The following is a 21,220-nucleotide window of genomic DNA, read 5'->3' as shown; positions in this document are numbered from 1 at the left end:
TTTCACAGGTATTGAGGTAGGCTTAGTTTATGTTGCTATGGTAACTGCAACGTTTGAATTTCCTAAGCTCAGAATCCTCCTTTTCTTAACTTTAAAATGATAAGAATGATCACTATAACTTTACATGCATTTGTCACAATGTTAGAGGTCACATCTACAGTCTATAAGTTTATTGAACACAGTTCAACAGCACATTGTGGGCTTTTATGGAATGTTTAATGCTAGTTTCAAAATATATTTTCCGACTCCCAGATAATTATCTTCTTTACGTGTGTGGGTGTGCATGCACACAAGTTCATGCAAAATGTTTTAACCAAAGAGCCCCAGTGACATCCCCGAGTACCAGGATATTATTAGAATAGTAAACCTTTCTTTGTAGAGTTTGTTTCTTTACCATGAGGAGGAAATGAGAGGCCTCTCAATAGAAAAGTGGTAGACTCTAGGTACATGATGAGGAATATATGGTCAGATGTGGCCAATATGTTGATTTGTTACAAAGAAGGGGTCTTTTAGCTTGGAGTGTGGAAAATGTCAGCAACGCAAAAAAAGGGGCATCAACAGAACATTTATTAAAAAAAGAAAATCAAAGTAGAAAGAGAAATAGAAGGTGGGAATTGGCTCCTCCCAAGAGCAGCAGTTTTATAACAGTGACTTAAAACAATGAGATTGAGTTTACCTTCCCTGTTAAATTGCACTCCCATTACTCTCTATAGTACTGAGAGTATCATAGAGAAGTGTTTTAAAAAAGGGCATTGCATGGGGCACTTCAATATAACAGCAAAGGCTGAAGTGAGACTGACTTGTCTAATGAGTCCCCAAAGGGAGGTTGGAGTGTAATTAAAAAGCTCCTGTGCCGTTCAAGACCAGGAGTACAATATGTATCCACAACAGCAAGAAAAACCAGCCACAAATGACCTACGATTGACTAGAGATAGAAATGTCTCTTAATCTGGAGCCAGGCTTACCTTATATCCTGACGATTTGATGTGAACTCCGCGCTTGGTCAGAGTTGATTTCATTCGGATGAAAAAGGAGCGCTCAAGGGTGTTGTCAGTGGTTAGTAGACTGGGGCTTGTTGATTCCACTGAGGAATACAAAAATACATACACACATGATTTAGATTAGTACACATCTCCTCTAAGCTATTTCTCAGGTGCGATGCTTGAGCTCACTAAAAATAAATGACTGATAGGTGTTTAAGAGTGTTGTAATCAATTTACCTCATTTAGAAAATGTTTACTTTGCAAAAAAATATGTATACAGAATAACTTTTTTTTCAGGCTCTTTATCCAGAAAATTTCCAACCTGTTAATTTATAATTTCCTGTGACATTCTGGAGAAGAGTTAAAAAATAAAGAAATAATTGTAAAGTTACTTGAGGCATTGATAGTTCTGGGATGGGTGACTTGCCAACCCTCAGAGTCCACAAAAAAAACAGAGACTTGCTGATTTACGAGAATAACCAGTATCTGGGTAGTGGTGGTAAAAAGAGAGAGAAGGGAGCCCTCTCGGTACATCTTTCTTTCTTGTTCTCTTTGCTTGTCTGCAAATCCTAAGAATCATAAAGTACCATTAAACCTTTAATAAAATGGATAGCATGGCAGGGAAGGTGTCCACTTTTTCCTGAGAATCACTTCTTTGGTTTTAAAGGGATAAATTACCTAATTGACTGTGATTGAACCAATAGTACAACTTTTACTTTTCCAACTGGGTGATCTTCAAAACATATTCTAGGGAGCCTTATGGATAGGACAAGACTTACAATTCTAGATCTAGAGTTACAAGTGACCTCCGAGGCCAAATCAGTCTAACCCCCCTTTCTTCTTTTTTTTTTTTTTATAGAAAGATAAACTGGAGTCTAGGGAGCATATATGACTTACCCAAGGTCATATAAGTAATAAGCATCAGAGGTAAGATCTGAACTCAGGTCTTCTGACTCCAGAACCAATGTTCCTTATATCACCCCTGTGCTCAAGCACAAAAATATAATCCAGAGAGCAAGCAGTTTGCCCCTGACAGCCCTCCTACAACCCACAGTGCCTTCAGTTCCCTGTCTCTGATTAGAAAATACAATTTTATCTTTTAATTCCCTACTTCAGGCAAGATATTGACTTCTTCCTTCCATCCATGTTTTGTGAAGATAGAATGGATCACATTTGTCTGCACCTCAATGAGCTCCGTCTTCTGAGGTGCTGAGCTTTCAAAGTCTTTGCACAAACAGCATAGACTCTATGGCCTCTAGTCCCTTCCAGCCTTAGATCAATGATCAGGTTCCAGAAATATGGCCTAGCTTATTTAAAACAAACAAACACACAAACAAACAAAAAATGAAGGTAGCAATCTTTAAATGCAATCTATTACTTTTTGTTTTCTTTTAGGGTCCAGATTTGTAATTTTCATTTATGTAGGTAACTTCCTTTATAGAAACTCCTTCCACAAATGAGGATTTGGTACGTGATCTGCAGCCTACATTCTTAAAAAGCTCTCTAGGGCACTGAGATGCTAAGTAACTTGCCATTGGTCTCCCAGTCACATTGCATCTCCTATTATTACATGTTATTTTTATTTACTTTGGAAGTGTTCATAGGCTGTATATTTTGACTTTTCTCCATAAAATCTTCAAAGCAGTGTTCATTTGAAAGTAGAAATTTACTCCCCCAAACATAACTGAATCACTATCACCCTTTCCCGTACCTCTTCCCACCACCAAAGTCTTCTGGGGAATACTATAATAATAAACCTTTTGTTCCCACTGGTAGTAGAGAAACAAAATTCACAAAGTCAAGAGATTTTAGCATGAAGATGCCAGATCACAGTGATTGTAAACAGCTGGGAATGTTTATCTGTACCTGTGTCTACATCTACATCTATATCTGTCTCTGTTTCTATTTCTATCTCCATCTGTAGCTATGCCTATATCCATAGGTATAGACATAGTATAAACATATATATGGAATAATACCTACATATATATGTCCATGTATATAGAATAATATGTGCGTGTGAATCATTTTAATCTGTGGTGTTTACAGTAACCATGACCTGGAATCTTCATGCTAAAATCTCTTAACTTTATTAATCATGCTTTTTCTATTCTCGTTAGGGACAAGAAATCTGTATGGGATAGCATATACATATATATGTGTGTATATATGTATGTATACATACAGACACATACATGTACCTATGCATATATACACTGAGAATGTGGTGTCTATTTATATAGGGTCTTTAAATGTGCCTATAAAGACCCTGTCTTCTTTTTTTCATTCCCCACATAAAATTTGAGACTGGATTGTAAGAATATGATCTGTCACACACTGAAAATGAAGATGTTTGTGATCTAGGGTTCCTCTTGTAGAGTCTTTGTTTTATTAAGACTATTCTTTGCCATATTTATGGCATTTCCATTCTGTTGTGATGAGAGGGTCTTCTTTTCTTTCTTTCTTTTTTTTTGTTTTAGAGAGCTGGAATCCGATGTCATTTTAAATGTACAGCTCTTTATCACTTGAGGGAGAAGCCGAGCCATGTTATATTTAGTACTTTCATTTCTTCTGATTAAATATGAATTACTATGAAATTTTTCTCATCATCTAACACGCCATAATACGCCAACAGCTTTTTAATACACTATATAAGCACAAACTTCTGCTCTAAGAGTTTAATTTGCCCCTCTAATCCAATCACATCAACCTTATTTCTCTTATCAGAGATTCCCATTTTGAATTAAATGAGCTCATTAGTTTTAATCAAAAGCAGAGAGATCAAAACTTAAACGTAAATGCTTTAGATCAGAACTGTCACTCAGCCGTGCGGTTCTATTTTACTAAAACACAAGATCAGAGACCCTTAGAACCAATTTTTTCTCGTAAGGGATGCTGAGAGCTTGAAGATGCTATATCCTTTTTTTTTTCTTCCCAAGGACAGATTATACATTTAAGGTTAGACTTAATTTATAGCTTTTTTTCCAAACCGGTGGAAATGGAAAAGTGTGCCAATCTACCTTGGTCCCTTTCCCATTTATTGGCACCAGTCCTTAGAGACTCAAACTACTGTGAAGCCATCAGAATCCATACCACAAACCTAGCCTTAGAAATTCTGCTCCATTCAGCAATATGATATTTGCAGTAGCTGAGGAGAAGTGAAACTTTCCCAAGATGTGAAATATGTTTTCAGGGTCAGGGTTATGGGTACCTTTTGACCCAACAACCGAGAAGCCACAGAGATATTAGATGTGTGGGTAATTCAGGCATCATTAGCAATTAAGATTGTTTTTATTATGTGGCACTTTACAGTACAATACTTACAGGGCAGATCTGGTACCACAGCATGAGTGCTTCCTGCTGAGTGAGGAAATGCTGCATTAGAGCCTGGCACTTGAGGGAGAGGCAGCCCAGTACTTTATGCCCTAACTGAGGACTTAAGTACCACAAGTCCCACTGTGTGGCAATAGTAATTATCTAAACGTATTGGAGGTAATGTTAATTAAACCCTGGATAGCCAGTACTAAAGCCATAGCTCAGTCCAGTTGAAGCCAAAAGACTCAAAGCCTAAATGGATGTTCTACCTTTCATTTCCAGCCCTGGCATTCTGTGGGGGAAGGAGGAGAAAGGAGAAGGGAGGACTGACAGGGACAAAGAACCCAAATTCTGAGAAAACCTACTTAAAACCACCACAATTTCCCATGGTTTGGGGTGGTTTTATCTCTCAAGCAGCCTAGGAACGAAGCTTTTAGAATTATGATTTGGTATTTACTGTACACATTACTCAAGGGTTTCTCCTCTCCCCCTCAACAGCTCCCCTCTCCATTTATCCAACAGCTGGCAATAAGATATTTCATGTGAAAGTGAGTATGATCTACATCTCACAGGCCCAACAAATACCAGGTTCTGAAGAGAAGTTTTTAAATAAACTCAAGTAAGGAATGCCATTCTGAGAAAGGCAGTATTAAGGGCTGGGTTTGGGCTCAGAAGCTGGGGGTTCAAATCTTCCCTGTGAAATGAAAATTTAATTTACTCAGTTATGATCATGTTACAGGATTTTGTTTTTCTTTTACCAGTGGTGGTGAGGAGTGGGGGGAAAGGCAAAAAATATAAGAGCTTATAAGTAAGGAAAGAGCATTTTAAGAAAAAAAAGAGCTGGAAACAATCACTTCTTAGACCTGGGGTTCTTTTATTTGTAAAATCAGATAGCTGGGCAGCCGCTTCCATCCCTAAATCTCTGAATTTATGATTAGGGTTCTTTGTGGTCCCTTCTGCATTGTGACTTTACCCATCATGGCTTCAATATGTCCTGGGTTGGTATGAGAAATTAAATGGGAATTTTTTGGTAGTTTTGTTGAAGCTGTAGAAGACACAGCCTATGAACTCATACTTAACCCAAATTTTACAGTCAGTTACTGTAAACACCCCATAAAAAGAAAAAGAAAAAAATAAAAGTTCCCTGGTACAAAGGGAGAGCCAAAAAATTTTACACAGAACACAGGGGTGCCCTTCCCTTAAACTCTGTGATATGGAAAGGATAACCATAGTCCCTTCCCCCTTTAAGGTATTCCTGATAGGGTATGTGTGTGTGATAGTTAAAAGATTTGATGGAACGGAGTAAGGCAGTGGGGGTGGGGAGCAGTGTCCAGAGGGACCAAATAATGGAATAAAGACACGAAACCAAGTTTATGACCAGGGAATACTTTTAGAGAGCTTTATAGATATAAAACACTGTGGTATATACCATTACATGCTCCCACTGCCAAAAGACTTAGGCCACAGAGAAGCTAATTATCTTACCTAGGATCCCACAGAAATTCAGGGGATGAAGGTAGGATGAAAGCTCAGAGCCTAGAAGTACCCCATCTTATCTTCCTGGAATTATCCTAGAAAACACTACATAAAAAAAACCAAACCTCAAGGGTTTCAACATCTAATAAATTTAAACTTTCTTGGTGCTAGAAGAGTCAGTTTTTGCACACACTGTTAAAGTAACAAGATAGTTAACAAGTAAGTGTGATGGTTTGCATTATTAGTTAGTATCTATTTAAGATTTCAATACCAGCCCAATACCAAGAGCCTAGGCATTGCACATGCTCTAAGTTTATTTGTTAATGATATTTCCATTCTCAAATGCCTTATTCATTTATCTTTAAATGCAGGATGTTCAATCCCGATACATTGCCTTTAGCTGTTGATATTAAGAAATTAACACATTTAGCAAGTGTGGAGATTTTATTAACTAATTATCAAGCAGTATGATCTTCAGTGCTGACCAATACAATAGAGAATGAAGAGTAAATGTTTTAAAAGTGTTTGGTGGAGTGGAGATGGGGATTAATTTATATTCCCCTCCTTTTTTCAAAGGCTAAACAAAGAAACAGATATGAGAAAGAGAAGGAGAAAGGAGGGAAAAAGAAGGAAAAGAGAAAAGGAAGGAGGAAAGGAAGGAAAACATTTCTCAGGATGCAAAAGCAAATATTCATCTGTTTATTATAAATATGCCATGCCATGAACTCTGTATCCTATATGGTACACAAGAATACTCAACACAAAATATATGATGTTACAAATAATCTCCAAATGAGGCAAATAGCTGAGTAAAGCTTGGGGCTTATTTATAACAATGAAACTTTAATTTGACTTTATCAGAGAAAGAAGGTCTTTGAATTCAGAAGAAACAAGTTGAAATTCTTGGAAAATAAGCAAAATTTCACCAAGGAAATCTCTTTCCAGATTGCCATACACCCTTCTTTTTATGGTTCCTTCAGTATGAAATGGACTGCTTGAGGGTATTTTCCAAGACTGGAAAAATACACCAAAATGCAACCTCTCTTTCTAGTTTTAAGAGTTGGCTAAGTAAATGCTTGAGTTACCCCTGTTCTGTACAACATACAACATACCTCCATCCAGCCACCAGCTAATATTCTAAGTTCATTGAGACACATCATTACATTTCCAGAGTAACAATTTCTCCAACCAGGTCAATTTACTTCTATCTTTTCAGCCTCAACAATCTCTACAAAATGTGTCTCTAGACTCTTATCAACAAATACCTCAGAGAGGTTATGAGACTTAATTTTAGATAAAATGTATTCTTAAACCCTGAATTATGTTAGTAAGGAAATTCTCCAAACATTGAATGGTGATTAGTGACTAAATACTCTGGAGAGACTGATTTCTGGGCTAGGGAGCCTTGTATAGGAATTAGAAATATAAAATCTGGTCAAGCAATGGTAAAAAGATAGAATAATGCAATGATTGAAATAAAAGAGACTTCAAAGGTCATTTAAGACCAAAGGTGTCAAATACAATGTTGCTAGAGTATGGGGAACAAGATTAAAATGTGCTTGGGAAATATTTAACAAAATAAGTAAAATACAATTGAATATAGATAATGCTAATATGGGCTTTTCTAAGTCATTATAGCAGGGTTCCTTATATGCTTGTTTACTGGCTTCCATTTCTGTTTGAGTGTGATACCACTGATCTTAGACAATTTCTTTCCTAGTGGATTCTATGTCCCTGAAAATGGTCATTCAGGTTATCCTTGAATCTTCTGTTCCACAGCTCATCTCTCCTATAAGGCTACACATCTCATTTCCTTCAGCTACTCTTCTTGTGATGTGATTTTTAGCATCTTCACCATCTTAATTATTCTAGCACTGGGCACACTCCATATGTCAATATGTCTCCTGAAATATGGTACTTAAAAATAATCACAGCATTAGAAGTATGATCAAAGCTCTAGGCAGCTAGGTGATGCAGTGGATAGAGTGTCAGCTCTGGAGTCAAGATGACCCATTTTCCTGAGTTCAAATCTGGCTTCAGACACTAACTAGCTACATGACCCTGGGCAAGTCACTTCACCCTCTTCGCCTCAGTTCCCACATCTATAAAATGAGCTGGAGAAGGAAATGGCAAACCATCCAGCATCTTTGCCAAGAAAACCCCCAAAAGGGGTCACAAAGAGTAGGATATTATTGAAAAACAACTAAACAACAATAGTGGTCAAAGCTCTGACCAAAGGTCAGTCCTATTTCACCTAATACCTAATGAGTGACAGTTTTAATTATTGTAAATATTTCATTACAACATTTAAATATGACTTTTACAAATGCATATATTTCAATTTCTGAATATTTACTTTACATGGTATAGAAGCATTTCTTTTGTTACATCATGAGCCATGTGTTATAGTCAAAGACTTCAAGCTGACTAGAATGGAAAATATGGACATAATTTCTGAACATGATGGGGAAGAAATTTCCAAACACCCTCTAGGGCATACAAATGCCTCAACCTAGCTCTGGGTTATACCAGTACTGAGGATCGTGGGACTAATCCAGGACTGGTATACATATGTAAGTAACAGCTCTAAGGGAGGCAGCTATGATCATTTAAGTGCTTATCTTTCACACAAAGAAGGAAGTCACGGAACCAGGGAACTGAATACATAGTCTACGGGACTATACTCAGTGGGGCAGTTAGGTGGTCCAGTGGAAAGAGAGGCTGAGTCTATGAGGACCTGAATTCAAATCTGGACTCAGACACTTACTAGCTATGTGACCCTGGACAAGTCACTTAACCCTCTTTGCCTCAGTTTCCTCATCTGTAAAATGAGCTGGAGAAGGAAATGGCAAACCCCTCCAGTATCTCTGCCAAGAAAAGCCCAAAAAGGGGTTACAAAGACTCAAACATAAATAGGAAATTACTAAACATACTCAATGAATACAGTATGGTCCAGTGGAAAGAATTCTAGGTTTGAAATCAGAAAACCTGAATTGATATCCCAGTTCTGCCATGTGCTATCTGTGTTACCTCAGGTAAGTCACACAACATCCTTCAGAGTCAATTTCTCCATCTGAGGTGTTTGGACTAAAAAACCTCCAAACCATGATCTTGCTTGGCATTTGGTATTTGGTAGGAATGATGAAGAAGACAGTGAGATGGGGGTGGAAATGTTCCCTAATACAGTTTGCACTGAGCCAAACCCAGTACAGATCTGACTTCCAACAATCTGACCATGTCTTCAGGGTTTTAAAAGTGTGTATGGATAAAACTGTAAAGGGCCCTTTCTTTGGGTTTGTTAACTAATAAAGACCTTAGCATAACAATTATCCTAAGTACTAAATTTTAATAAAGTGGAAGAGGAAAAAAAGGAGCATTTTCTCCATGTGACTTGTGGCTGGAAAAATTTAAATTCTGAGAAAAATGTGAATCCTTATGGAGAAAAATCTGTTCTTGAAAACAGTGTGACCAAATAGAGAGAGAGGATGATATGATATGAAATTAAATGTCTCCTTTCTTTCCTTCAGTTCACTGACTAAGCCAATCATTTCCTTCATATACCTTGTGCTCAGATCCATGGTGACAATATATAAGACAAAGCAAAGTGCAAACATCCATGATGGATTTTAGAGGACTCAGGAGCTATTTGGTATTTTAACTCTCTTGGTGAAACAAAATTATTTTCATGGCATTTGTCCCTTGCTTTGTCCTCCCTCCCCCCAGTCCTTCTCCATCACTGCCATACTCTAGGCACAAAAACAGCTCAGGCTATTCTAACTTCCATTTTAAAATGGAACATTTTGGAACGAATGACTTTAGAATAAATAGTACATAGCCAAAACTTGACCTACAAATTTCCGTCTTGCAGAAGTTTATATTTTAGTGAAATATTGAAGGAAAATAAAAAAAACCCTAAACTTTATTTGTATTTCTTTGTTGTCAAGTCCAGTCCCTTTGTTTCTATTAAGCAATCTTTCTCTCAATCCCTGCCCTTTCCACACTGCACCCTCTTGTCTAGAATAAATGTCTACTTCCCATCTCTTAAGCTAATCTTTTTTCTCATCCAAAACCCATTTCCGTCTGGGAACCTTTCCCACTTAGATGGGTCAGAATAGTAGTTCTCTTTTACCTTGGAAAAAGCCCTAAAAACTATTCTTAAAAGACAACCCAAAGGAAAGAAAACACAAGCAAAATAAATTGCAATCAATTCAGAAAATAAAATCCATTAAGAAAAACAAACAGACAAAAACAGCCCTACTGAAGAGAAAGGACTACACTTGTAAACCTTGGCATCTTAGAAAGGAAGCTACCAAAAGGCAGGGAGGGTAACATTTGTCATTCTGGACCATCTACTGAGCATTATGGATGCTTGATAAACACTAAACAATCAAACAAAGAGAAAAGTCTTTAAGGTTGGGGTGTTGTAATCTACCTGTACAGGGAAATGCAAATGTTTCAGCCTGTTAGAGGGAAAATAATAAAGATTTGATATTTGAGAGACTTATCACTGGAAAAAAAATTTAACTCTGAAAAGCCCTTTAGAAATGTTACAGCCTACCAGACTTTAATCCATTATCAAAACATTTACAAATGTATCCACACTTGCCCAATAGACCAGAACCACTCTAAAGAAGCTGATTCGGATGGCTGAGTGATTTGTACACAAACGGTACAAGGTGGGAGTCTCCCACCTCTCTGTGTACTTGCAAGTTTAAATAAACTTTCAAGGATGGAAGAAAATGCCCCAGGTTGACATGCCATCCTGATCTCTGGGAAGTTAGTGAACACTCTTACATTTAAAAGGTAATTAAAAAAAAAATTCTCCTCATGGCCTTTTGGAACCTGAGATGTCACCTCTTCTGATCTCTGCAAGTTTTAGTCCCATAAGTGAAGGTATTTTCCTTCTTAATTTTAAATAAGATAATTCATGTAAAATTTCACCAGTAAATTATTAAAACCGCTTTGTATCAAGAAAGCTAAAGACTTTTAAAGTGTCAAGGGATGAAAGAAAAAGAGATATCTGGGAAACAAAGACTAGAGAGGAGAAGATAGATGGAACGGTTTTTTTCTTCTGGCTTTAAATTTCTTTTAATATTTAGAGAGTAAAATGCTTAATTAAATACTGACTTTCCCATGATAAAGACATTCATATCTCTTCTTCAATAATGGTGCCACCCAAGGACAATAGATATAAAATTTTGCCCTCTCAGAAGGGAGCCCAGTTGGATTTCACATTTACCTGAGAAGGAAACAATAATTACGATAAAAATTAGCATTTACATGGCACTTTAAGATTTGCAAAGCACTTACAACTCATCTGATCTTTTTAACAACTCTGCAAAGAAAATGTTATTTTCTGTTCCATTTTATAAAGGAAGAAACTAAGGTCAAGAGAGGCTGAAGGATCTGCCCAGGGTCAGATCACCAGTAAATGTCAGAAGTGGATTTGACAGTTTTCTGCCTCCAAGTCACCAGATTGGCAGGGGCTGGGATAGAGAAGTCTAAGGAGATATTATTGTCTTATGCATTTTGAAAGCAAATATCTATATGGGTAACAGTACTACCAGGGTACCTACTGGTCCATTTGAAGGGGAGAAGAAAGAAAGCAATACATAATGTAACAGATGTGCAATTCATACTTGGTGAAATCACATGTGAAGAACAATCTGATGCAAGCATTGATTTTTCTATGCAGAAAGTCATTCTTTCATGGGTATTACACTGTTGCAGTGTTGATGAATTACAAGGTGTAACTACTGAATCTCTCTCTTACTTTGCTTATCTGCTGCACAACTATTTATACCTTCACTGGCTTTCTAATGCTACAAGGATAAAATACAAACGTCTTCCTCCCTGTCCTTCCTTATTTCATGATGCATAAGTTTTCTCACAATGTATGTTAGAGCAAAGCCCTTCCCTGAACTTGAAATTCAATGTCATGTTTTTCGGCATTTGCACCAGCTATCCTTTACGCCTACAATCTGAGATATAATTCCAACTTTGCAAAAAAAAAAAAAATGATGTACCCATGACACACTTTTAGGTTTAAACCGCATCATTAGCATTTTTCTCCATTATTTTCTTAAGTCTAAACAATCAATAAACAAACAAAAAAAGCCCATTAATCCCTGATTTGTAGAATTTGTCAATTTCTAAGGTGTAAATGCTCACACTGATAATTTAATAGTTGGCTCTCTGGATCTAGACAGAGCTGGTTCCAGCACACCCCTGCCTAGAATGCACTTACTCCTCATCCTTTCCCTTTCAGAACTATTATATTCCAACAGAGTTCTGCTCAGGTGCCATCTCCTCTGTGAAATCTTTTCTTATCTCTGCTAGTAGCTACTGTTCTCGTCCTCTTCAAATCACTTGCCATTTACTTATCTGTAGTTGCCAAGTAAAATGTAAGCTTCTTGAAGGTGGTTATTTCATTCCCAGGCAAGTGATAAATGTCTGAATTGAAGCAGATACTCCATGGGGACAAGCAAATTTTTCATCTCTTTCTTCCTATCTCTGTTTTTGCCTCTCGTGTGTGTGTGTGTGAGTGTGTGTGTGTGTGTGTGTGTCTGTCTGTCTTGTACTCTTTCTGTTTCTATTTTTTTGTTTGTCTCTTTTTTTAGTCCCTGGGGAAGAAAGAGCTTTCTGCTCTCAATTTGGTCTTTACGAGGGAGCCTAGGCTGAGAATATCCTTTAAGGTCCAGAAGGAGAACTTTCTGGTAAGGTTACTAGACAGAATTCCAAGGGTGTTAACATTGTGAATATAGCCTGAAGTTCTTCAGAACTCCATTATTTATTTTTCCCTTCCAAAGGGGAAAACTTTTTATGGGTTTTACTTTAGTTTTCCTATTTTATTTTATTATAATTTCTTTTATCCCATATATTTCACTTAGTGCTGGGAGGACTTCAGAGGTCATTCAATTCTATCTTCTTTTACAATTGAGAAACTGAGGCTTAGGAAGGTTAAGTGTCTTGCACAACGTCACACAGATAATAAGCACCAAAGGCAGGATCTGAACCTAGGTTCTAGCAGTCTTTCCATTGTGCCACACTGCCAAAACTGTTGTCTGAATGACTTCAGGGTAAGTTAGGAGGTCAGAAAGTCAGATTATAGTGAACTTCATCTTCTCTTAGAAGAAGACACTGATGTGTCATCCTTTAAAAAAATAAAAACAAACAAAATTTAAAAAAAAAACCCTCCAGAATGTGCTGTTGGCATGACAGTTGCTTTTTATTTTGCAAATGTGGATTTTCTAACTTCTACAGTCACAAGATGTATGCATCTATGGCTTAGGCTAACCAAGGGGTATTATACTTGGTCTTGATATTTGGCCCCTATGAGATAGGAGATGTAGTTTATTGTTGTTTTCAGGAGTGTCTAATTTTTTGTGACCCCCATTTGGTGTTTTCTTGGCAAAGATACTGGAGTGTTTTGTCACTTCCTTCTCCAACTCATTTGACAGATGAAGAAATGGAGGCAAATAGGGTTAAGTAACTTGTCAAGGGTTACATAGCTGGAAAGTGTCTGGGGCTAGATTTAAACTCAGGAAGATGAGTCTTATGACTCCAGGACTGACACTCTATCCACTGTGACACCTAGCTGCCCCAGGAGATGTAGAAAAAGTGTGACTGATTTTCATCTTATTAGGACCAAATCATTTTTTCCCTTCTCTTCCTCCTTTACTGTTGGGTTTTTAGCTCTTACCTAGAAACTTGTGAATCATTAACTGAAATTTCAGAGCACAGTTGGGTAAAGAACTGGGGTTCAGAGTTGGTAATTATGAAATTCTTGAGTACACTGTAAAAAAATAATAAATCCTCAAATCCATACCACCCAACAACATTGAGCTCTCCGGCAATGCTGCCTGGTGCTGCCAGCCTATCTAGAATGAGAATTACAAATGCACAGGGTCACTTTTCATATTCTCATATGCCAAGCAGGGGTTACTACACAGGGAGGCTGTTCCCTGAGGGAGAGAAGAGTATTTAGCTGCCTCTCGCTGCTGCACCGCAGTTGGTATTTGGATGATACCACTCTGGGGAAATATACACAGTGTCAAAGTCAAGCTGTTACCAGTGGGTGCTTCTATACACAACCACTAAATACTAGGAAGGTTCAAAGGAGAAAACTGGGTATCATAAAGATAGCCTTTGAGAGTACATGACATCCAATGTGACCCATTACACACCAGTCTCTGCACTCCAAAGAACAAACACTATGAATACTGCAAGAGAGTATTTTAAATCTTATTGGAAACCCCCTGTAAATGTTGCCACTTGAGGGATCTATTCCTGGAGAAAAATATAGTGTGTGCTCCTGGGACACCTCTTGGATTCCATTACTGATATTGCGCTTGGGATCGAGTGTGGCAATGCTTTTATCAAGACTATAAAGTGGTTACGAGCCAATTCCTCATATAAAACATACTCAATAACAGTAAGGCTTTTCTTCCTTCCTTCTTTCCTTCTTTCCTTTTTTTTCTTTCGACAAACATGATGTCAGACAAAGGGCATCAGGACTTAGTCTTTGTAGTATAATACAAAATAACAATACATAAACACCTTTGTGAAGGCAGCTGGAAACCCCATGTTTTCTATTAAAAAGTCATGTTCAATCTTCACTGTTGATAGAACAGAATAGCTAACACAGAGAACATTGTATATCAGAAAGGTCAATAGTTATTATGAGCTACAAATATATTTTTTTCCATCCTTCAGGCTGTTTAGCGCATATCACAGCATGAGCAGCTGTCTTCTTTAATGCTTTTAAAATTAGAATCCCAAAGAGGAAGGAAAAATTACGGTTGCAATGATTGCTCTTTGCTTTTGTAAGTTTACTTTAATACACTATTTTATATACATGAATCTTCTATGCAGCCTACCCAAAGGACACAGAACTGGTTGGCAGTATAGTGTTGAGTTGCCAAATTTATTTATTTTTAGTATTCTGGCCAAAATCTCTGTCTCTGGTACAGATGTTGTTAACATACTGTATTTCTAAATGGAAGCACGTACAAGCGTATTACCTATGAACATGCACACTAAGAATGCACATATACATGCACCGTCCCTTTTCATTGTTCTGAAGCTATGTTACTAACAAAAATGGCACCTTGTGACCTGAAACAGTTATGTACTGTTGCTTGGAAAGAGCAGTCAATGATTCATCCACTCCAAACAAAATATTATTGCTTATATGCAGATGCATGGGGGAAAATGGCCAAGGGTTTGCACACATTGATTTTTTAAAATAAAAGAATATTAAACAAACAATCCTAGGAGCTCATGCAAAGAATTGCTATTGCCTTATTTTTTATAACTCCGATGAATTTAGTATGAGTTCATTGTAACAGTATGGTCCTTAAAGGTTAAAGAGTTACTATGATCTATAACTGGGATAGGTCATATGGCCTTCTGAGTGACTGTCCCAAAAGCTCACTCTTTGATTTTATAAATTGATCAACTCATCTATAGGGCAATATTTTATTTGCTAAGACAATAAGATAATAAGAGCTAATGCTTGTTATGTGCCAGGTACTATGTAAGTGCTTCACAATTATTATCTCATTTGATCCTCCCAACAATGCCAGGATATTATCTCCATTTAACAGATGAGGAAACTGAGGAAGACAGATGTTAAATAGTTTATCCAAGGTCACACTGCTAATATGTGTCTGAGGCTGAATTTGAACTCAGATCTTTCTGATTCCAGGCCCCATGCTCTACCCATTGTACCATCTACTTATCACCTTAGAGATGATAACTAAATTTTTTTTGAATGCTCACTTCATTTATCCATATTTGTTTCAGCTACTCTATGAGTATATACGTTCTGATTAGGGGTTAAGGATATTCATTCATTCATCCATTTAATTATCTGTTAAGCAAATGTATGAAGAAAGGAAGAACCATTTTCTAGTTGCTCATGATGCTTTTAGAATTTAAAACTTAAAATCAAGGGGGCTATACTCTGAGGAGGATAAAATACCAAGTAAGACACTCTCCCTGCCCTCAAGAAGCTTATAGGAGATGGGGGTGGAGGATAAAGGCCTGGGAGGTTCTACTGATAGTTGTAAGTGGTAGACAAGAAAGTTCAGGTGAAAAATAATGAGGGCATGATAGTAGGCTTATAAGAAATACTTCGTAGGCTGAATTAACTATACTTAGCAACTAAATGAATTAGGGGCATAAGATTAGTGGGAAAAGCTAATTCAAAGGGTTAGACCCTAAGTGATTAGTGGAATGATGCTTTTATGGATAAAAAGATACCCAGGAAGAAGAACTGGTTTGGAAGGATGGAGAATGAGGTCATGAGCTCATTTCTGGAAACGATGAGCATACTGTGACAGTAGGACATCTGAGGAGAGATGTCTAGTTTGAAGGGAAGGTTGGCAGTCAGAAGAGAAGTTAGGGCTCTTGATACAGACTTGAGAATTGTCAGAAGAGCAATAACAGTTAAAACTGTGGGAATGAATACGATGGCCAAGCTGAAGAGGGAAGAGGATGAATGACAGAAAAAATGACTTAATTTTGGAGGTGTGAGATGGAAGAGAAAACAATGGAGAAAGAATAAACGCCCAGATATGTAGGAAAAGAGTCAATAAAGTGCAATGCCCTGGAAATGAATGGAGCAAGATGTCAAGAAGGAGAGGAGGGAAGAAAGGTGGTGGTAGTATCGGTGAAAGAGTGGTAAAAGGACTTAGAAATGAGCAGAGGTTGATGCTCACAAATATCCTTAGAGCACAGCTTCTTAACATAGTGTTTTAAGTTGGTATTTATAAAGTATTTTGATACTTGTATTTCAATAGAATTAGGTTCCTTTGAAATCCTATATATTTTATTTTATGCATTTAAAAACCCATTCTGAGAAAAGGCCACAGTCTTCGCCAGACTGCTAAAGGGGTCTGTGCCAAACTAAAAAAGCAATTCTTGCCTTTGAGAGAACAGTTTCAGCTGAGCAGTGGGAGAAGATGCTACATTAGATGAAGTAATATATTGAGTAGGAGGCAAGGAAGTGAATGTAGTGAATATAAATTGTTCTTCTGAGAAGTTTATTAGTGAATAAGAGGGATACAATGGTAGCTTGGGTGTAGGTAGAAGTGTCCAGGAAATGTTTTTATTTTAATTTAATCTACTATATGCATAACACTGGGCATTTGGGACATATAATAAAATTCTGATAAGACATGGTCATGAACTTGTAAGCTCCTCTGGAGTTTAGAGTCTAGTAGGGGGATCTGACACATAAAAAAAGAACTATATTATAGGATAGTACATGATAAATTCATTAGAGAAATTCAAAGTACTATGTGATATCTAAGGTGGGGATAGGTCACCATTGTTTGGAAAAATCAAGAAAGCCTTGTGGAGGAGGGAGAAGATAATTTGGGTTTTCAAGTGTGTGTAGGATTCCAAGAAGCAGAAGGTGGATTTGATTTTCTCCTTCTTTTCTTCCTTTTATCTTCCTCCTCCTCTCCATTTTTCTTTTCCTTTGAGAGGTGGGAAAAGTGAGAGTAAATTGTGTGGAATAAAGGCCCCAAAGTGGAGGACCACTGGGGTGAATAGGAGATGGAAAATATTCCAGTCTGGCTGGAGCATAGGATTCATGAAGGAGAAGAGAATAAGAGGATGCTAGGATCAGAATGTTTTTTAGGACCGGGGAAACCTGAGCATGTTTGGAGGCAGAGAAGATATCGATGATGGAATACAGGTAGAAGATGATGGATGGTTTAAGATGTACCATACAGGCTAAGGAACTAGCTTTGAAAATAAAGAAGGATATTTCTTTCCCAGAGAATAGTGGAAAGGGAGAGGAAAGCAAAAGTAGAAAATCTGAAGTTGGGATAAGGAAATTTCCAGAATTTCATGTTACATTGATTTGTTTCCAGAAAAGTTTAAGGCAAAGTTATAAAAGGATAGTGTTTAGTGTAGATTTTAGAAAAGTAGGAAAAGGTTTGAAAAAGTTGGTTTGAGGAGTACATTAGAGAGTTAAAAAAGATGTGAAGACTGTATAAGAATTTCTGAGTAGTGGCGAGGTCCAGATTGAGATCAGAGAGCACGAAATTATAGTGAACCAGAATGGTTCCATGACCTTCTCCATCAATGCTTGGAAGCCCAGGAATGGAGGGAGAGCAAAAATGGAGGGAGAGATGCCAAGGTTCAACCAGGGATGAGCATTGGCAAGGCAGGAAGAGGGAAAATTCAACCATCACATCCAGCAGTTCTAAGATTCTAGTGAAAACAATGTTGAAATGGCCAGCTGTAAATTGTAGCTATTTCCAAGAAGATACTCAACATTAAATATCCTTTGACTCAGAGATATCACTGCTAGTTCTATACCCAAAGGACATCAAAGAAAGAGGCAAAGGTCTTATACATATAAAAATATTTGTGGCAGTTATTTTTTTGTAGTAGTCAGTCCTAAACTGAAAACTAAGAGGGTGCTTGCCTATTGGGGAATGCCTAAAGCAATTATGGTACATGAATGATATGCTATTTTGTCATAAGAAATGGTATACTATTGTGTTATAGGTTTCAGAGGAAGCTGGGAAGACATCCATGCATTCATTCAGAGTGTAGTATGTAAGAACTAGGAGAATAATTTGTATAATGATAACATCATACAAATAAATTTAAAAGACTTTAGAACTTGGATCGTTGCAAAGATTAAACCATGAGTCTAGAGGACTGAAGATAAAGCATTCCACCTAGCTGCTCCTGACAGAAACAGGATGAATATAGAATGTGGAATGAGACATACTTCTTTGGGCCTAGCCCATGTGAGAATTTGTTTTGTTGGACTATGTAAATTTATGAGGGTTTTCTTTTCCTTTCTTTTTTTTTTATCATTCAATTGATGATGACAATGGGAAGGAGGGAGAATAAATGCTTGTAAAATAAATGAAGAAAATTTTAAACATTAAAAAATGGTTGGTTGTAGAGTTCAGAGTTAAAAGGGCGTACTGGATAGTGGTAAACACAAAATTTGGAATCAGTAGTTCTGGGTTCAAGTCCTGGCTCTGACACTTACTAGAATTTTTGAGGATACAAAGTTATCATCCACTTGGAGTAACACGGGAAAGTGATCTTGGGAAAAGTCATTTTCCTCATTTGTCTTTTATTTTTGTTTCCTCCATTTCTTCCTATGCAGAATGGAGCAGGAAGAATTGGAGAAGGTCAAAGAATTTGAAGTCACAATAAGGTCAAACATGAAATTAAAGAAGGTAGAAGTTTTTCCTAATGGGGATGAGAGAATCAGGAGGCTGAGAGGTTGCGCTAGAGGTATGTGTTAGCCATGAGATAAGTAGAAGGAGGAAAGTGTGTGGAGCTATTGCAAGAATATGTTGAAATAACTATGCTCCAATTAGGATGCAGGCACACACCTCTTTGCTTCTAAAAACTTGCCTGCTTAGTAGCATATCTGAACTGAGGGCTTATGGTGTATTGTAATGGTGGTATGGTGGTAAAGGAAGAGGAGGTGAAGTGGTCTCTGTCAACATATGTCTCATATCAATAATCCAATAACCTGTTAAAAGAAGCAGCTGGTGGGTGGCACAGTGAATCGATCGCTGCGTGTGGAGTCAAGAAGGAATGAGTTCAAATCTGGCCTCAGACACTTGATAGCTGTGTAACCCTGGGCAAGTCACTTCACCTCTGTTTGCTTCAGGTTTCTCCACTATAAAATGGAGATAATAATGGCATTTAGTTTGCAGGGGTATTGTGAGGAATAAATGAGATAACATTTATAAAAAGCACTTGATGCAGATGCCTGGCACATAGTAGGCACTATAGAAATGTTTTATTCCCTTAATTAAATAGACATAGTGGATATTTGATTCGTTGACCAGATTTGTCAATCTTGTTCCATCCAAAGCATTGTGGAGTAGAACTTTTTTCCTAGTTATGCTTAGATTTTTGCATTATATTGTCTGTCACTGGTCCACAATTTTGGAAAATGATTAAATTCTGGTACAATTTGAAGAACCAAAGTTGCATAGTCTATTATTGTGGATTACATTATTTCACATAATATACTTTTGCACCTTGACTTTCCACCAGTGTAGATTTTAGACACTAAAGTCTGAAGAAATAAAATGGAGAATTATTCAAAAAGTCAATGGAGAGGCACATGAAGGGCATGAGTAGCTTTGTGTAATTCAGTGCAAAGAAGTATGGAGAAGTAGTATAAAGGGTGTCTTCCTAAAAAAACATGATTGACAAAGAAAGACAAGGATGATCCATCTGTATAAAAATATTGATAGCAGCTCTTTTCATAATAATCCAGAACTACTGTGACGGTGTCTATCTACTGGGAAATAGCAAGATGATTTATGACATGTAAATGTAATTGAATATTATCCCACCATAAGAAATGATGAAATGGACAGTTGCATAGGATGCTGGGAAGACTTCTATGAACTGATTCAGAGTGAATTGAGCAGAACTAGAACATTTTATACAATAACATCATAATGAAAAGCAACTTTGAAAGATTTTACAACCCTGATCCATTTAATGATAAAACAAGATTCCAGAGACTAAATATATTACCTTGGTTTTGTTTTCAGGCTTTGTTTTTTTGTCAAGGAAGTAGTAGCCTTAATTAGTCAATCAACAAGCATTTATTATATGCCATGCACTGTGCCAAGAACTGGTTTAAAATGTAGGATGGGACATACATTTTTGGATATAGCCCAGTGTAAGAATATTAGTGCTAGAGATTATTCTTTTTTCTTTTTTAATTTTTAAAAAATGTCACTGAATTTTTTATTTAAAATTTTTTCCATTTTTCATTTTTTCATTCCAAATTCAAAAATTTGAAATTTTTCAAAATTTCAATTTGCTTGGGTTAGGACGCATTTATTAAGGGCAGACTAGGTACTGGACCTCTGAATCATACTGCCTGTGGAATCTTAGGCAAATCACCCAATCTCTCAATGTCCCATGGCAAATATCTAACATCACAAATTGAAGAACAATTCTTTCCTCCCATAGGACGTTTTGACCTAGAGAGGTCAAGTGACTTATTCAAGGTTGCATGATCAATGACTGACAGAGTCAGGCTTCTAGGAACTTTTACACAAAACTTTCAATGAACTGATTGCCATTGAGAGGGAATTCAACTATTTAATGCAAATTGTGTTTGTGCATCAATAACATTCCTAGCAATTTTCAATTGCTTGTGAAGCTGAGTTTCAGTTGGCAAAAAGCTTCAAATCATCTCTAAAGAGCAAATGATTCATGTTCTGATGCTTCTCCTTGTGTTTTCCTTAAAGCCATGACCAGTGTTATTTCATCTTCAGCTTAATCAAGTCAGTCTCAAGCAGAACTGAATGAGTCTCCCTGAAATATTTCCTGATTTATATGTAAAGCTCCCGAGATTGGATAGTCTTTCCCTTCCGTTGAAAGATGATGACATTCCATTTACTCACTGCATATATTGGTGCTGT

The 21,220-nt window shown here is 37.1% G+C and overlaps 1 protein-coding gene across 4 annotated transcripts in view; it reads right to left on the bottom strand.

Moving 5' to 3' along the window:
• The window catches only part of NPAS3 (neuronal PAS domain protein 3), a 1,140,225-nt gene that overhangs the window by 107,970 nt on the left and 1,011,035 nt on the right, over positions 1-21,220 (bottom strand). For all 4 annotated transcript variants that reach the window (XM_072624932.1, XM_072624933.1, XM_072624934.1 and 1 more), the window contains one exon: positions 966-1,084. In XM_072624932.1, the coding sequence (XP_072481033.1) occupies positions 966-1,084 (119 nt within the window). The remainder of the gene's footprint in view (positions 1-965; positions 1,085-21,220) is intronic.

The sequence above is a fragment of the Notamacropus eugenii genome, chromosome 7 (assembly GCF_028372415.1).
Source record: "Notamacropus eugenii isolate mMacEug1 chromosome 7, mMacEug1.pri_v2, whole genome shotgun sequence".
In the NCBI taxonomy this organism is placed as follows: domain Eukaryota; kingdom Metazoa; phylum Chordata; class Mammalia; order Diprotodontia; family Macropodidae; genus Notamacropus; species Notamacropus eugenii.
This window is presented reverse-complemented; position numbering and strand designations above follow the sequence as displayed.